Raw genomic sequence first — 16,789 nt, 5'->3', positions numbered from 1 at the left:
AAAAGTTTGAAGGAGATCTGGTACCACACAATGGTATATAATTAAAACCACATCTTTATTAACATTAAAAAACACAAGTACAAAAGAAAGGTGTCAAACAATAGGAAAAGGTCCTAGGAGATACCACCACAGCAGCAAGTTGTCAAACACATTTTAACACACCCATATAATATGCCTAAGCATAATAATAATGAGGGAAACCTGGAAACACAACCAATTGGGTAATGTATTATTGCCTATAGCAGACATATAAAGATTAAATGACCAAGTGTGAAAATCCCCTCTTATAATTTTTGTTCCTAATGGCGCTAACCGTAGGTAAGGTGAGTGGCAGAAAACTTTATATCTGTAAATGTCAGCTGGTGGGGGTCCCTGGACGTCCCTTCTGCCCCAACGTGCGTTTCGCACTGCTTCTTCCGGAGGCATGAAAGTTCCAGTTTTGTTTCATCACTTCAGCGTAAAATCCCCAAAACCCTTTGGGCTATTTCTATAGTTTTCAGTATATTAGAGTCTACTTTTCTTGTGCTTTTGGGTCAGTGGAGGTGACGTCATATAGACCTTCACCATTTAGTATGCTCTTTACTGTGCAAGCTGAAGCCTCTGCGACTGCTGCAGTCAAATTTACATAACGTCTTTTGCGGTCACTGGAGGGTTTATCTTTTAACCTTGAATTTGTGAACTCTGCTTCCAGCTGTATCTCTAGGAATATTCATTGCTTTTTATAGCTTTTTGTATCATTTTCCTTGCTGGTGCAAGGCAATGATGTTTTATAGTTTTTGGACCAATTTCTTGAAAACCAAAAAATATTAATAAAATGGAGGAAATCTGCATAAAGGTAATAAACCTAACAATAATCAAATATTTTTTATTGCACTTGTATATCTAGGGCTAGTTTATACTGTGCCTGGTAAAATGGAGCACTGACCACTATGCTTCAAGCGCGAGTAAAAAAGACCTCACTATGGAGTAAACCACATAACAAAATGAGTACAGAGCCCACACATCACAGATTCACCCATCAGCTCCTGTAGCAGCTTGACAGGTGATCATGGCTCCTGGCTAACAGTTCAGCCTTCTCTGCATTTATCTGAATAATAATGCCCTGTAGACAAAGCTTGGGTGTGTTATGTGTTTGTGCACATTCCCCTAGCCACAATGTGTCAGCAAGCACCTAGAAGGTGTTGCAAAATGTTCCGGATTCCCACAGGGCAAAGAAGTTTCACATTTTCTAAGAATTACCTAGATTTCCCTTTAAATTGCATTTGCCAATGAAGCTCAGAGCCAGTAATATGACGCCTACTGAAGGTATGAAAGGCCTCTTCCCAGGGATATATCTATAGATAGTGGAGGGTTACACTATTGCTGACTATACAGCAAACAGCTCCTATTAAAATAAAATATTTTAAAAATGTAAATAAATACCCAATGATTTGGTCTACAGAGCATTAAAAGCAGCCCTATATTTAAGCACAGGAAAAAAAAAACTCCCTCAGGTGGTCCCGTCCTTCCGCTGTGTCCTCAGCAGGTGAACCAGAGTTAAGCGTCACTTGTCCACTGCATACATCTCACAGAACTGGTTCTACTCACATTATACATAAGGCTTTCTAAGAAATCTTCCCTTTTTGAGACCTTCAAGAGTTACCATAAGGGTACGTTCATACTGGGCGTTTTTGCTGCTTTTTTTTTCTGCATTTTTTTTTTATTCTAATTTTCAGCTGCTTTTTACTGTATCCGCAAAGCCTTTGAGATTTCAGAAATCTCCTGCACATACACTGTTTTTTTTTTTGTCATCAAGATTTTGTGCTTTGCAGCGTTTTTTTGACAGAGCATGTCACTTCTTTCAGCATTCTTTCAGGGTTTTTCACTTATTGACTTGAATGGATGGTGAAAAAACTCTGCAAATAAGCAGGTTGACTTTTCTTGCAGCGTATGTGCTGCAGAAAACTCAAGGACAGCAGGATGTGACATGACAGTCAGCTCTGCTACCTCTAGATGGCAGGCTGCATGATGTGACCATACAACCTGTTATCCAGCAGAGTGGACCCAATCCCCATTCACTTCAATGGGGGGCCCAACAATATAGTGTTTGAAACCATCCCCGCCAGTTAGAGAGCCGCAGTTTCCCCACTGTGAAAAGACAGCGTGAGCACTCAGCTATGATCGGAGGTATAAAGTTTACCTCCGGTCACTGGTGTCAGCTGATGGGACAACAGCTCCCATCATTCGACACCTGCTGCCGCTAATAACAGTGAGAGCAGAATCGGATGATGGGAGTGTTCATCAACAATTCCTGTGCTGTAAATAAATAATAAAAAATTAAAAAAAAAACCCTGCGTGGGTTCCCCTGTATTTTCTATAACCAGCCAGGCAAAACTCACAACTGTGGGCTGCATCTCTCAGCTGTCAGCGTTAGCAAGGCTGGGTATCAAAAATAGAGGGGTCCCCACTCGTTTTTTTTTTTTAATTATTTAAATAAATAATTTAAAAAAAAACTGTAGGGTTCTCCCTGTTTTGACAACCAGCCTTGCTAAAGCTGACAGTCGGGGGCTGGTATTCTTGGGCTGGTAAGGGGCCAAGAGTATTGCCACCCCCCACGCTAGAAATAGCAGCGCGCAGCTGCCCAGAAAAGGCACATCTATTAGATGTGCCAATTTTGGCACTTTGCCCGGCTTTTCCCTCTTGCCCTGTAGCGGTGGCAAGTGGAGTTCATATTTGTGGGGTTGATGTCACCTTTGTATTGTCAGGTGACATCAAGCCCCAAGTTTATTAATAGAGAGGCGCCAATAAGACGCCCCCCATTACTAACCCCCATAGTCACATTGTATAAAAACACACACACCAAGAATAAAGTCTTTTAATTGAAAAAAATGACACAGACTACTTTAATAATCTTAATTAAACCATACTTAGAACCTCGCCTAATTCCACCGAAGCCCTCATTCTCTTGTAGTAAACCAAAAATAATAAAACAACAATATCCCTCTCCGTCATTCTGTCCCATGCCGTAATCCATGTCGGGGGGAGAAATAGTTTTCAACCTGGACGGTGCCAAGATGCGACCGTCCAGGCTGAGAACCACTGGTGAATGAGTTGCTGCGAGCTACTAGCGGTGACATCACTGAGGCTGCAAGCGGTGAGATCCTCGCTAGCACCGTGAGAAAGTCGCACGGTGCAGAGGCGAGTTCACTGCAGTTGAACTTCACCGCAGTGAAAGTCTCTCGATGAACTCGCCTCTGCACCGTGCGACTTTCTCACAATGCTAGCGGGGATCTCACCGAGGTCACCGCATTTCAGCCTGACTGGGAACGCAGCCTCAGTGACGTCAACGCTGGTGACTGATGCTGCGCTCCCAGCAGCTCATTCACCAGTGTTTCTCAGCCTGGACGATTGCATATTGGCGTGGCTAAGTGCCAGAATTGGCGCATCTTATAGATGCGCCTTTTCTGGAGCCGCTGAGAGCTGATGGTTTGTAGTCTGGGGGGGCCAGTATCCATGGCCCCTTCCTAGGTTATTATTATAGGCCCGAAGCTGTCTGCATAGCCTTTGCTGGTTATTAAATATAGTGGGACCCTACATCACTTTTTTGGGGGGTCTCCCATTTTAATAACCAGTAAAGGCTAAGTATACAGTTGTGAGCTGATATTAATAGCCTGGGAAGCTCCATGGGTATTACCCCCTTCCCAGGATATAAACATCTGGTCCCCGCCATCGGCTTTTCCTCTACTGGTTAAGAAAATTATGTGGGAGTCCACACCATTTTTTTTTCTTAAAAATAATCTTTTATTAAATACATGTACAGTAAGCTGCACTGACACTGTACTAACTGTATTTGTCGCAGACATCTGTATATCTACCTATTCTATATGTATTTATATTAGTGTGTGTCAAGGACATCTATATATTCTATGTGTATATATTTATTCTATCTAATCTGTAATAAACCTGTCAGTGTGATTTTACTGTATGCCGCACATGAATTGTCGACTTTTCAAAGGATCTAGAGGTATGGTTCTACAGGAAGTAGTTTTTTTTTTTTCTCTCTGGGGGGCACTCAACTTCATCAGCATGCACAAAGAGACACAAGTTAGCCCCAAAAACACACCTAAACATGAGTTTTTACTGTAGCTTCTTTCCTGCCAAGAAATCAGGTTTTGCTGCAGAAAAAAAAACACAGCAAAAACTCCCAGTGTGAACTTACCCTAATTGTCCCTCTTTGTTTTTTGTTTTTTTTCACTGATGTGGTTTCGCTTGCTCTGGAGTACCTCAGGGGATATTCTGTCTTTTTTTTTTTCTTTAATAGATATGTTATCAATTTTTAAATGGTTTATAAACCTAGGAAGATAAAATATCATGGATTTCGGCGATGTTGGGTCATCCATGTGTTATGTTCTAGGCATCTTGAGAAACAATCCCTTGCATGTGCTTAAGTGATGTCCTATCCCATGAGGAGGTGAAAGTGAGACCGAACATGCCCTGAGGAGCCCCAGAGCTGGTGATACATGTTGGTACAATAATGCAGCGATTAGTTGAGCAGGAGGGACAATTATCTCTTGTGGATTATAAAAATAAACACTTGTATCTCTTTTGAAGCCTGATGTATGCATCAAACAAGTGAAGGTGGTCTCTAGTTCACCTCCTATGGACACAGTTGGAAGGGTGGAACCACCACCTTGGGTGATAGATGTACCTGCGGTTAGTACTTGGACCGTTCATGTCGGGCGTGTGAAACTGTCCTCAGTAACTTAAGGGATTGTCCAACTTTGGAGATTTTTTTTGTTGTAAGTCTTAAATGTACGGTATGTATTTCGGGCTAAAAATCTGCAGTTGACTACATTTATAATTTTAGCAAACAAAAAGACCAAAGGAGTACAGAAAACCTTATATAAATTAAATATATTCATGAATATCTGTTACATAATCTATTATAAAAAGGTCATATAGACAAACTAGCAAAGTGAAGGACACAAAACATAAGGTCCGACTCAATTACAATAATATATGGACCGGGGATATTGAGACCACTTAAAACAACATATTGCAAACATTATTACAATTGCTATTGCAGCATTATAATGGTATCCGACCAAAGATAGAAAGATATATATGTCACTCTGGGTGCATTAAAGGACATAAAGCATATTGCCGCTTTGATATATATACCCAAAAGAACCTCAGATAGAAAGTCCAATACTAAAAAGGGTCTCACCCGAATAAATCCTTGTAAGTGGTCACACCATGCAGCCCCAACGCGCGTTTCGCGTGGGCTTCCTCAGGGGGCTGTGCATCAAAGCGGCAATATGCTTATGTCCTTTAATGCACCCAGAGTGACATATATATCTTTCTATCTTTGGTCTGATACCATTATAATGCTGCAATTGTAATAATGTTTGCAATATGTTGTTTTACGTGGTCTCAATATCCCCGGTCCATATATTATTGTAATTGAGTCGGACCTTATGTTGTGTGTCCTTCAGTTTGCTAGTTTGTCTATATAACCTTTTTATAATAGATTATGTAACAGATATTCATGAATATATTTAATAAATTTAATACGATTTATATAAGGTTTTCTGTACTCCTTTGGTCTTTTTGTTTGCAACTGTTAGTTGGAGTATACCTGCTGTTTTATTTTATTTGATATTTTTTTAACCCCCTTTTCTCTGGAATTTTTATACATATATTAAAATTTTAGCATTTCAATGTGCATAGAAAAAAATGCCTCTCAAAAACCAACTTTGGGAGATCTGTGATTATTAAGCTGAGAGGAGCTCATTAAAAGGAACATAAAGGACTGTGACTCTCCTTTCAGACCATTAGAAGGAGCTCACTGATGGATTCTTAGTTAACCCATTCTGCAGCCAGTGTAACACAGAGACTACGGAAGGCAAAAAAATAAATTGACCCTAAAGATGGACAGAAGAACATTTTTGTATGTGTTCTTAGTTTCTGCACTCCTATAAATGTAGTCAGTATTTCCATTCTTTCTTGGTAATTGTATAGTTTTCTGCTTTGTGTGGTTACATTATCAGTTTCCCCGTAGCCATTGTTGATGATCCATTATATTACATTACCAGTAAAGAAAATCAACGTTGTACCGACCTCCATCAGACTTCAGAAATGTGTTGGAATTTATGGCTGAGGCTGTTGATTTTGGGACCTCTGGGGCACCATAAAATGGCGGGTCCTCATATTTAAGGCCAAGGAAGTTGGGCTAATAGTGGTGTCAGATCAGTTGAGCTAAAATGGAAAAAAAAAAAGCCGAAAATGGACCGGTGCTTCCTGCAATGTGCTTTGCCATCTTATCAATTATTTATCCTTCTTTTGTGAAGTTTTGCTGCTTAGACGGATAACTGCATTTCTGCTGCTTTTCACACCTTCCAGTAAATATTATGAATGTGATACATCTGTCAGCAAATCCCACTGTATGCATTGCGATTTTTTCTGTAATTCTCCATCCATTTAATTTGTACATGTCCCTTAAATTACACCAATTTATTTTGTGATTTTTAGATGTATTTTTGGAATTCAGAATTGGATGGTAATGTACTGTAGTGTGGTCATTTGTCTTTCCAGAGCTATAAAAGACATTTTGGAGACAGACATTTTTCTTGAGTAAATCTTGGTTATCATCGGCTTGTGATCCTCTTAAAGTGGATCTGCCACCGGATTTCACAATGCAGACTGCATACTTTTTAAAATAGTACACTGGCTTCATCAGGTCCAAGATATGTCACAATGGCTGTATAATTCTTTAGTCAATCACCACCCACCTAGCTTGATACACAGCTCCTCAGTGTCCCTCCTCCCTGCTGCTGCTGGGATTTTATGCTGCTCGGAAAACTTGGACTCATGAACTCACTTGCTCTGTACCTCATTTTAATGTCAGGATCATACATCCATTCTAACATGCATTTTTAAAGAAAGCACCCCAGTCTCATCAGGTCTGAGAGATCTGTTAATTATGTTTCTAGCTTTTATTGTGAATTATGGTAACAGATCCACTTTTAAAGCTGCAAGGGCAAAAATGTATTTTGCTTGGTTTCCGTCTAAGTCTTTCCCCCAGTATCAAAACTGAACATGGGATCAGTCCAGAAAATAAATGGTTGTTTCCTGTGAGTTGCACTTATAAAACATTTGGGAAAATGTATGGAAACTTTAAGAAAGTAAAACCGTGTCTTCCAACCGATCTAAGCTCAACTTTCCTGTCATTTTCTGCCCTTGAATAAAGAAGTCTGAGCTGTGATTGGTCGCTATGGGCAATAAAAACATTTCATTTTTAAATCTGTCCTAAACTAAAGAATTTACGGTCTTTGTTGCCCATAACAAGCAATCGCTGCTATAATTTGTTATTCTATTCCTTATAAATAAAATCTGTGATTGGGCAACAAATAGAAAAGGTGGTGTGGTTTGGTCTTTAAAAAAAATCTATAATTTGGTGGTGGTATCTATCTGGCCACAGTTGCCATAATTTCCTAGGATGCTTGAGTTCTGCTCCCCACCCCTGCTTGGGGGTATGCGTTACCCACTCTGAAGTGCCCAATCTACGTCAAATTCTGGCCCAGGTCACTTGACGGCTATGTCAGCCCTACGTGCTGACCTGACAGCAGGAATAAAACCTCACGGTGTCATCTAGGGGCGATATGGACCCCCCGTTACTGCAGCTTAATAAACGTATGAACATTGGGGACCAGCAGTCTGGATGCTGCCCAAGGTTAGAGCCCCTCTTGGAATATTCTACGTGGTGAGTTTATATGGCTGGTTTCAGACTCTGCTCACCCCCCATGTCTGACACAAGCAAAGTGCCTCGTATATGGCCTACGGGACTGGGCGTGAAGCCCGCGTGGGCTCTACATGTCGCGTTTCATACCCTGAGCGCAAATGTCGGATATGTGTAGCCGGCCTTTGTTACATTTCAACTTTCTTGTATTCTTTTTTTTCTATTTGCAGCTTTGCCTCACCGTCCTGGTGTTGTTTTCTGGTCTGTATGCAATCTCCACCCTGCACACCATCATACTGGTTATTGGTCTGGTCTGGGCCTTTCTTAAAGTCACTATTGGTATCCTGGCCGTGAGTATTCCAGTTACCACCGGCAATGTATGTACAGAGCCATCCGGCTATAGTTATGGTCAGCACAAAAAACGATACAAGATTTGTATATTTTCTGAATAATAACAAGTCACTCCCAATAAACAGAAATGCCAGCCTTGTGCCCTTATCTTTTGTGATGTAAGTGTCGAATTGGTTATGTATCACTAGCAGAATAGGTAATTTACCAATGAGAAATCTGATAAAGCTGTGACTCCCCAATAAATGCTTCCATATTTATTTCTAAACAGATTTTAAAGGAATTAAAGCCTCTCGTGTGGATATTTGTGCTACAGAACCTTCCGGAAGTGGCGTATCTGGTGTATCTTCTATACAAGGTACCTGTCTTGGTGCTGTTTTGTTGGTTGCCATTAAAGTTGGAGCGTATCGATTCACGGGACCCGGTCTGTCGCCCACGTCAATAAATTGTGACCTCTGGACGGGAGCTCTGAGAATCGCCTCCTACCTAACTGCATCCGTTGACCTTCTTTGGTTTGGCCGGCCTGGCATATGATATCCTTGCAGAGAAATGCATATGTTATGTTGTGCCTGCCCCACACCCACCCCTGAAAAAAAAAAAAAAATGCCCGTTAGGAAAGACCTTTTAGGATATGTGCAAATGTGGACGTATTGGCAAAGTTACTATGTTTTTATAGGTGAGATATTAACATAAAGAAGCAAGAATAGGACTGACAATTCTTGGGCGCAAAATTAAAGCCATATTTAAAAAAAAAAAAAAAAAAATCCTATGGTAAGAAATATATAGATCCTCAGATAATAAAATGTTTTGCTGTTAAACCCGGTGATAAGTTTCTCAGTGCGTTGTGAGCCCTATTTTATATAATTTCATATCTCCTTTTTTCATTTTTTTCCCTCCAGGGGTGGCTGAGTAGTATGGAGTGCCGTAACAGAAAAAAAAGCTTATTAGTAAATTAATATGCACAAAATCTTAGATGTATTTAGATTAAAAAAACAAACAAACCTGTTTCTTAAGGGCGGATTTTCATTCCAGGTCCTTATAGTTATAACAAGAAATAGCAGAACGGTATTGTAGCGGCAGCACTGGCCCTTTTAATAAGTGAACTTGTTATCTCTAACTGTGTTTTGTCTTCCATGAATTCCAGCATAGAAGTGTTTATTAGACCTGGGAGCTGTACGTGTCAGCGTCCGTCATGTCAGGGTACAGGCCGTTCACATCTCTTGTGCTCTGCTATCAGGTGGCGATTGAATGGGGCATGGACAACTCCTACACACTGGAAGCTGCGGCTGTGCTGGGCTCCGTCATCTCGGTGGTTATTAAGTCCGTGCTGTTTTGGTCTCTTTACCGAGTGTATCAGAGTTTTGGCCAAGGACTCAGAGAGAGAAGTAAGTACGTGCTGTGTTCTAAATGTGGGCAGAAGCAACTGTGACTCCGTGACAGCGGTTCTTTTTAGGGTATGTGCACACGTTGTGGATTTGCTGCAGATCCGCAAGTGGTTTACAGTACAATGTTATTCTATGGGGAAAAGAAACGCTGTGCACATGCTGCGGAAAATCTGCGCGGAAACGCGTTTTTTTTCCACAGCATGTCAATTCTTTGTGCGGATTCCACAGCGGTTTTACACCCATTCCATTATAGGAATCCGTAGGTGTAAAAACGCAGGCCAAATCCGAACAAAATCTGCATAAAAAAAGCAAGGATTTTTACCTGCGGATTCTGCCAAGAGATGCAGATTCCGCACAGCAATCCGCAACATGTGCACATACCCTTACAGTATGAGAAATTGTTTATAAAAAATGACAAACTGTATGGAACTGTCCTGCACCCCCGTGTCCTGTGCCTGCCTATATATAAACCTTTATCATCTTCTTTACAGTGTTTTCTTCCTATGGAAGGATTGATTCCTAAAATTACTGAAGGATCATATAGAAGGACTTTCCTAATACTTGCCAGGGGACAGACTGTCGTAATCCTATCATTATGGAGATGGGAGATAACATGCAGTGTCACTGAGCGCGTCCGAGCCGCCGGGAAAAAAGAAAAGTTAAACTTTTAATCGTCAATCCCTCGAGTTTCCATCTCTCCACTCCTGCATTACATCGCGTCCACTTCCCTTGTACTGCACCAGATTTGTATTTTATATCTTTTAATTGTCGCTCTTCCACTGTATTATTTTGCAGTTTGTTTTCTACATGTATCTGTAAGTTGTCTCTACATAGCACAATAATATATACACATACATACATATATACATATCTCGGCAGCTGTTTAACAGCCTGGATCGACTGGTAAAAAGGGCCCTAATCGCAGATGGACTGCCAAACTACCCCTTCCGAAAGGTTGTGGTTATCAGGCAGATCATCCATAGCAAATAGACTGATTGCAATGCGGAGGTCAAAGCTAGATTAGTAACCGTAACCATAACCAGCGTTCACATCCACGTCACTTCATGTTGGATTTGTTTTTTATACAATATTTATAAAAAAAATATATATATATTTTAGTTTATAGCAAGTGGCTACTTTAAGTTTTTTTTTCTCCTGTTTTGGAAAATGTTACCCAGCTGTAATTTATTTTACAACAAAAACAAACTGGCTTCACTCCGTCTCCACTGCTGCTCCTATTGTCTGCTGGCTACAGCACTGACGTCAGTAAAGCTGTGTGCACACGCTGCGGATTAGGTGCGGATTCATCCGCGCAGATTTTGTAAAATCTGCAGGTCAAAATACCTGCGGATTGCTCTGCGGTTTTTCATCTCAATGGAGGAGATGGCAAACCGCAGCAGAATCCGCAGAAAGAATTGACATGTCAATTCTTTCTGCGGATTGAAAACCGCGGAAAATTCCGCACCGTCTGCATTGCGGTTTTTGATTCCCATAGGGAATCATGGTACTGTACACCGCAGCAAAAACCGCTGCGGAACCGCAGCAAAATCCGCAGCGTGTGCACACAGCCTCACAGACATCAGGAGCAGCAGTGGATACCCGAACCAGGGGAGGGTGAGTAAAGAACATTTTGTTTTTGTTTTTTACAGCTGCAGTACTGGGGTGTCTGGAAACCGGAAATCCCCTTTAAGTAATTTTCTTTGGTCAAGGACCACAACATGTGCCGTTACTTGTAGTTGTCCGGTGCCATTCTTCTTTTGCAGGTGTAATATAAGAGAATCAATGGCTCGAGGATGATGGACGTTATAACTGTAGCTGCTCTGGATACATGCCATGTTTTATAAAGAATGAGTAATAGACGTGTTTCAGAGGAGGCCGCTCTGCAGTGCAGCCTCTGATACAAGGATTATGAGGGATATATTGTATTTTCACGTACAGTGCATAGTACATCACTAATCTGTGGTTTTGAAGTTTTGCATATTCTTAATATTCATTAGGATAGACTGGAGCACATAATACAAACTACATTCTGGACACGTCACACAGAAGAGGTGGTGATTTTTTTAAGACCTCAATTAATGGGGACACAACCAATATCACTGGACCTGTTTTGTGAATAGTCGTGCAGTGCTCTTGTTTTTATATGGGAGTAAGCAGACAATATGGCTTTCTTTACTGCGTTTTGTCTTATTATAATGTTTATGGTTTTATATTGTTCTGGAATCTGGATTTTAGTAAATATTTGTATTTCCAATCAAATGCTAGTTCTGGAGTATCTTTTTGTTTTTAGAAAAATGTGTCTTCCGTTGTTCCTCCTGGTGTGTTTGTTTTTTTATGATTGACAACTGGACAATAGAATCATAGAATCGTAGAGTTGGAAGGGACCTCCTGGGCCATCTGGTCCAACCCCCTGCTCAAAGCAGGATTTGCTAAATCATCCCAGTCAGATGTCTGTCCAGCCTCTGTTTGAAGACTTCCATTGAAGGAGAACTCACCACTTCTCGTGGCAGCCTGTTCCACTCATTGATCACTCTAACTGTCAAAAAGTTTTTTCTAATATCTAATCTGTGTCTCCTCCCCTTCAGTTTCATCCCATTGCTTCTAGTCTTTCCTTGTGCAAATGAGAATAAAGTTGATCCTTCTACAATGTGACAGCCCTTTAGATATTTGTAGACAGCTATTAAGTCTCCTCTCAGTCTTCTCTTTTGCAAACTAAACATTCCCAAATCCTGCAACCTTTCCTCATAAGACAGGGTTTGCAGACCGGTCACCATTCTGGTCGCTCTTTTCTGAACTTGCTCCAGTTTGTTGATGTCCTTTTTAAAATGTGGAGCCCAAAACTGGACACAATATTCCAGATGAGGTCTGACCAAAGAGGAGTAGAGGGAAATAATGACTTCACGTGATCTAGACTGTATGCTTCTGTTAATACATCCTAGAATTGCATTTGCCTTTTTTGCTGCTGCATCACACTGTTGACTCATATTCATTCTGTGATCTATTAGTATACCCAAGTCTTTTTCACATGTGCTGTCACTTAGCCCTATTCCTCCCATTCTGTATATGCTTTTTTCATTTTTATTACCCAGATGTAGTACTTTGCATTTCTCCCTGTTAAAAATCATTCTGTTAGTTGCTGCCCACTTCTCCAGTTTATTTAAATCTTTTTGAATCCTCTCTCTCTCTTCTCTAGTATTAGCTATCCCTCCTAGCTTTGTGTCATCAGCAAATTTAATCAGATTACCCTCAATTCCTTCATCTAAATCGTTGATAAAGATGTTGAACAATACAGGGCCCAGGACAGAGCCCTGTGGTACCTCACTTGAGACATTCTTCCAACTGGATGTGCAGCCATTTACGACCACTCTTTGGGTCCGATCACTAAGCCAGTTATGAATCCACCTAACAGTTGCCTTGTCCATTCCATACTTAGTCATTTTTTCAATAAGGATTTTATGAGAGACTTTGTCAAATGCTTTGCTGAAGTCAAGATATATGCGAGTACCCCATTCCCCTTATCCATGGGGTACTCGCATACGGTCTAGTTGGTCCAAAAATACTAGTACTAAGTAGGGACAGATCCGTATTGGCCCACAAAATGGTAACCCCCAAAGTTGTCAATTTATTTATACACTTAAAGGAGGAACGGCACAATGCAGACCTAAGAAATGATGCTCCAGGACCGTTATTTTATGGGGAATGCGAGAATTTGCTAAAATGGGTAAGTCAGGGCTGGTGACAGAATTTCTACAAAATTCCCAGTGAATATAAATCTGAGTTTTGTGTAGGGTTGTTAACTTGCCATTACTGGAATAGTCCTTTATCACCTATCCACAGACTTCCATAATTGGGGGTCTGACTGCAGAGACTCTTGTCAATCTCCAGTATGGTGTTCCCTGCTTGATTGAGCTCTGGTCACACAGACCAGTGCCTTTATTTTATGTGTCTGACACAAATGGCTGTCCGTCCTATGAACGTTGTGACGTCCGTCCCGTACAGATAGCAAATGAGGAACCTGGCGATGGGTTTGGGTCACAGATACGAGGACTTGTGGGCACGCTAATACAGAAATACTGCTACTTACAGCAACCAATTAGTTGCCTGCTTTTAAGTTTTTAGTACAGTCTTTTTTTAAATGGTTTGAATCTGATTGGTTCCCTGGGCTTCTCCATTGTTCTTATTTGCAGTCTTTTGTATCTGTAATCTGCGTGTATTAATGCATTCACATTAATGTCTTACAGATTTGATTTATTTGCCAAAGCTTTAACACAAACCTTAATGCCTGTGATCAATGGATGTATGGTATAGTGGGATATATAATATATGCAGACATTTTTATACAATCTGTATGTTTTTAATAAAATTGCTGTTGTATTGCAGGTGTTATATCATATGTGTCAATCTGTATAATCACAGCAGTAAGAAAAAAAAAAAAAATTTTAACAAATAGTTTTGTGATATTTTACTAAGTAGCTGTAATAGGATTTCATTGTCACGATTTTCAAGAACTCTGCTTGCAGTCAGTGTAAAGGAACCTTTATTGCTTCCCGAGATCATGTTACAAACGCGCTGCGTTTATCGGAATTGTACGCCTGTGAGATTACCACATAATCGGGAGAGATCCCATAGAAGTACATGAAGGTTTTTGTTAAATAACTGTTTTGATCCCTTTTGGTTTTCACCATGTCTGCTTGCAGTTTTACCAGAAAAATGTGAATTTGTAATACTTTAAGTACGTATAGGAAGGCGGGCAATTACATCCCCTACACAGGTGAGCTTAATCTTATTGATCAACGCTGCTGTTCGGTGCGGCTTTTAAACTACAACTACCAGCATGCAAATTATGTCAGTGTGTCTATGCATATATCTGTGGTTTGAAAAGCCACAAGAATAGCAGCAGTGATCAAGAACAAGATTAAGCTCATCTGCATAGGGAATGCAATAGTACACCTTCCTGTATGTGTATGAAGTGTGTGTATGTATATATACTCGTACACTGCTCAAAAAAATAAAGGGAACACTCAAATAACACATCCTAGATCTGAATGAAATATTCTCATTGACTGCTTTGTTCTGTACAAAGTTGAATGTGCTGACAACAAAATCACACAAAAATCATCAATGGAAATCAAATTTATTAACCAATGGAGGCCTGGATTTGGAGTCGCACACAAAATTAAATTGGAATGTAATGTCCTTAAAACAAGTCAAAATGAGGCTCAGTATTGTGTGTGGCCTCCACCTGCCTGTAAGACCTCCCTACCGTACAACGCCTGGGCATGCTCCTGATGAGGTGGCTGATGGTCTCCTGAGGGATTTCCTCCCAGATCTGGACTAAAGTATCCGCCAACTCCTGGACAGTCTGTGGTGCAACGTGACGTTGGTGCATGGAGCGAGATGTGCTAAATCGGATTCAGGTCTGGGGAACAGGCAGACTAGTCCATAGCTTCAGTGCCTTCATCTTGCAGGAATTGCTGACACACTCCAGCCACATGAGGTCTGGCATTGTCCGATATTAGGAGGAACCCAGGGCCAACCGCACCAGCATATGGTCTCACAAGGGGTCTGAGGATCTCATCTTGGTACCTAGTGGCAGTCAGGCTACCTCTGGCAGCGAGCACAAGGAGGGATGTGCGGCCCTCCAAAGAAATGCCACCCCACACCATTACTGACTCACTGCCAAACCGGTCATGCTGAAGGATGTTGCAGGCAGCTCTCCATAGCGTTTTCAGACTGTCATGTCTGTCACGTGCTCAGTGTGAACCTGCTTTCATCTGTGAAGAGCACAGGACGCCAGTGACTATTTTGCCAATCCTGGTGTTCTGTGGCAAATGCCAAGCATCCTGCACGGTGTTGGGCTGTGAGCACAACCCCCATCTGTGGACGTCAGGCCCTCACACCATCCTCATGGAGTCGGTTTCTAACCGTTTGTGCAGACACAAGCACATTTGTGGCCTGCTGGAGGTCATTTTGCAGGGCTCTGGCAGTGCTCCTCCTGTTCCTCCTTGCACAAAGGCAAAGGTAGCAGTCCTGCTGCTGGGTTGTTGACCTCCTACAGCCCCCTCCACATCTCCTGGTGTACTTGCCCGTCTCCTGGTAGCACCTCCATCCTCTGGACGCTACGCTGACAGACACAGCAAACCTTGCCACAGCTCACATTGATGTGCCATCCTGGATGAGCTGCACTACCTGAGCCACTTATGTGGGTTGTAGAGTCCGTCTCATGCTACTACGAGTGTGAAAGCACAACCAACATTCAAAAGTGACCAAAACAGTGTTCCCTTTGAGCAGTGTATTATTTGAGCATGCCTAAGACACTTAGCACTGGAGCATGCTTGGATAACACCTTATCCGAGCATGTTCACTCTAGTGGAGTTCATGTGCTCAGTAGAGATGAGCGACTTTGCCTTTTTTAGGGTCGAGTCGGGCTTCATGAAACCCGACTTTCTCAAAAGTCGAGTCGACCGAAAACGGCCGACTATCGTGAAAAGTCGAAGGTCCGACTGAAACATGAAGCCCAGTGCAAGTCAATGGGGAAGCAAAGTCGGCAGGGAGTGGACGACAGTAAACACACCTACATGCCGAACCACTTTTTTTTAAAGTGCACAAAATCTCTCCCCCCCCCCCCCAGACGCTGCACGTCATCTCGTTGCCCACCGTGTACGTCCTTGCTCATTGGCTGAAGAAAAAAAAAAAAAAGTCACGTGCAAGCATTCTGTGAAATCTGACTTTGGGGCTCGGGTCACCGACCGCATGGCTGACTTTGGCGACTTTTGAATCTGACCAACTTGTTTTGCTCAACTCTAGTGCTCAGTAATTGCAGAGAGCTGTTGCATAGTGTTTATGTATGTTTGTATTGCAGTCATGATGTATTTGCACCCGCATATTAATTTAATACTTGCTGGCCAGTAATTCACAGCATATAGCTCTACTTGCTGGGAGTTGTAGTTTTGGCAATTTCCTAAAACAAAAGCTATTGTGAAATGTGAGCCACAGAACATCCTGAATACATAATCTAGTGATTGAGAAAATTCATCAGATCGGCGTCCTCTAGATCCCCGCTTTTTCCCCTGATCCGTCTGCATGTCATTTACTTCTTAAAGGGAATCTGTTACCTGCTTTTGGCGGGTGATGAAAACGAGGTCGGTCCGGTGGGCAGTGTCCCCAATATGTGCCGTCTCCCCATCCTTGGCCGCCGTCCGCAGTTTTTTGAGGAATAGTAGGTCTCCGCCATTTGCTTTTGGCGGGCGATGAAAACGAGGTCGGTCCGGTGGGCAGTGTCCCCAATATGTGCCGTCTCCCCATCCTTGGCCGCCGTCCGCAGTTTTTTGAGGAATAG

General features: G+C 41.8%; 1 protein-coding gene across 1 annotated transcript in view; it reads left to right on the top strand.

The window, feature by feature from the left end:
* LOC141097909 (uncharacterized) overlaps positions 1-13,829 on the top strand; it is a 52,837-nt gene extending 39,008 nt beyond the window's left edge. The window contains exons 6-9 of the mRNA XM_073585423.1: positions 7,948-8,067; positions 8,337-8,423; positions 9,303-9,450; positions 9,942-13,829. Coding sequence (XP_073441524.1) covers positions 7,948-8,067; positions 8,337-8,423; positions 9,303-9,450; positions 9,942-9,973 — 387 coding nt within the window. The 3' untranslated portion in view covers positions 9,974-13,829. The remainder of the gene's footprint in view (positions 1-7,947; positions 8,068-8,336; positions 8,424-9,302; positions 9,451-9,941) is intronic.
* The last annotated feature ends 2,960 nt before the right edge of the window (positions 13,830-16,789 follow it).

The sequence above is a fragment of the Dendrobates tinctorius genome, unplaced genomic scaffold, assembly GCF_039654945.1.
Source record: "Dendrobates tinctorius isolate UK_male_01 unplaced genomic scaffold, ASM3965494v1 ptg000086l, whole genome shotgun sequence".
In the NCBI taxonomy this organism is placed as follows: Eukaryota; Metazoa; Chordata; class Amphibia; order Anura; family Dendrobatidae; genus Dendrobates; species Dendrobates tinctorius.
Note: the sequence above shows the minus strand (reverse complement) of the source record. Positions and strands in the feature narration are given on the sequence as shown.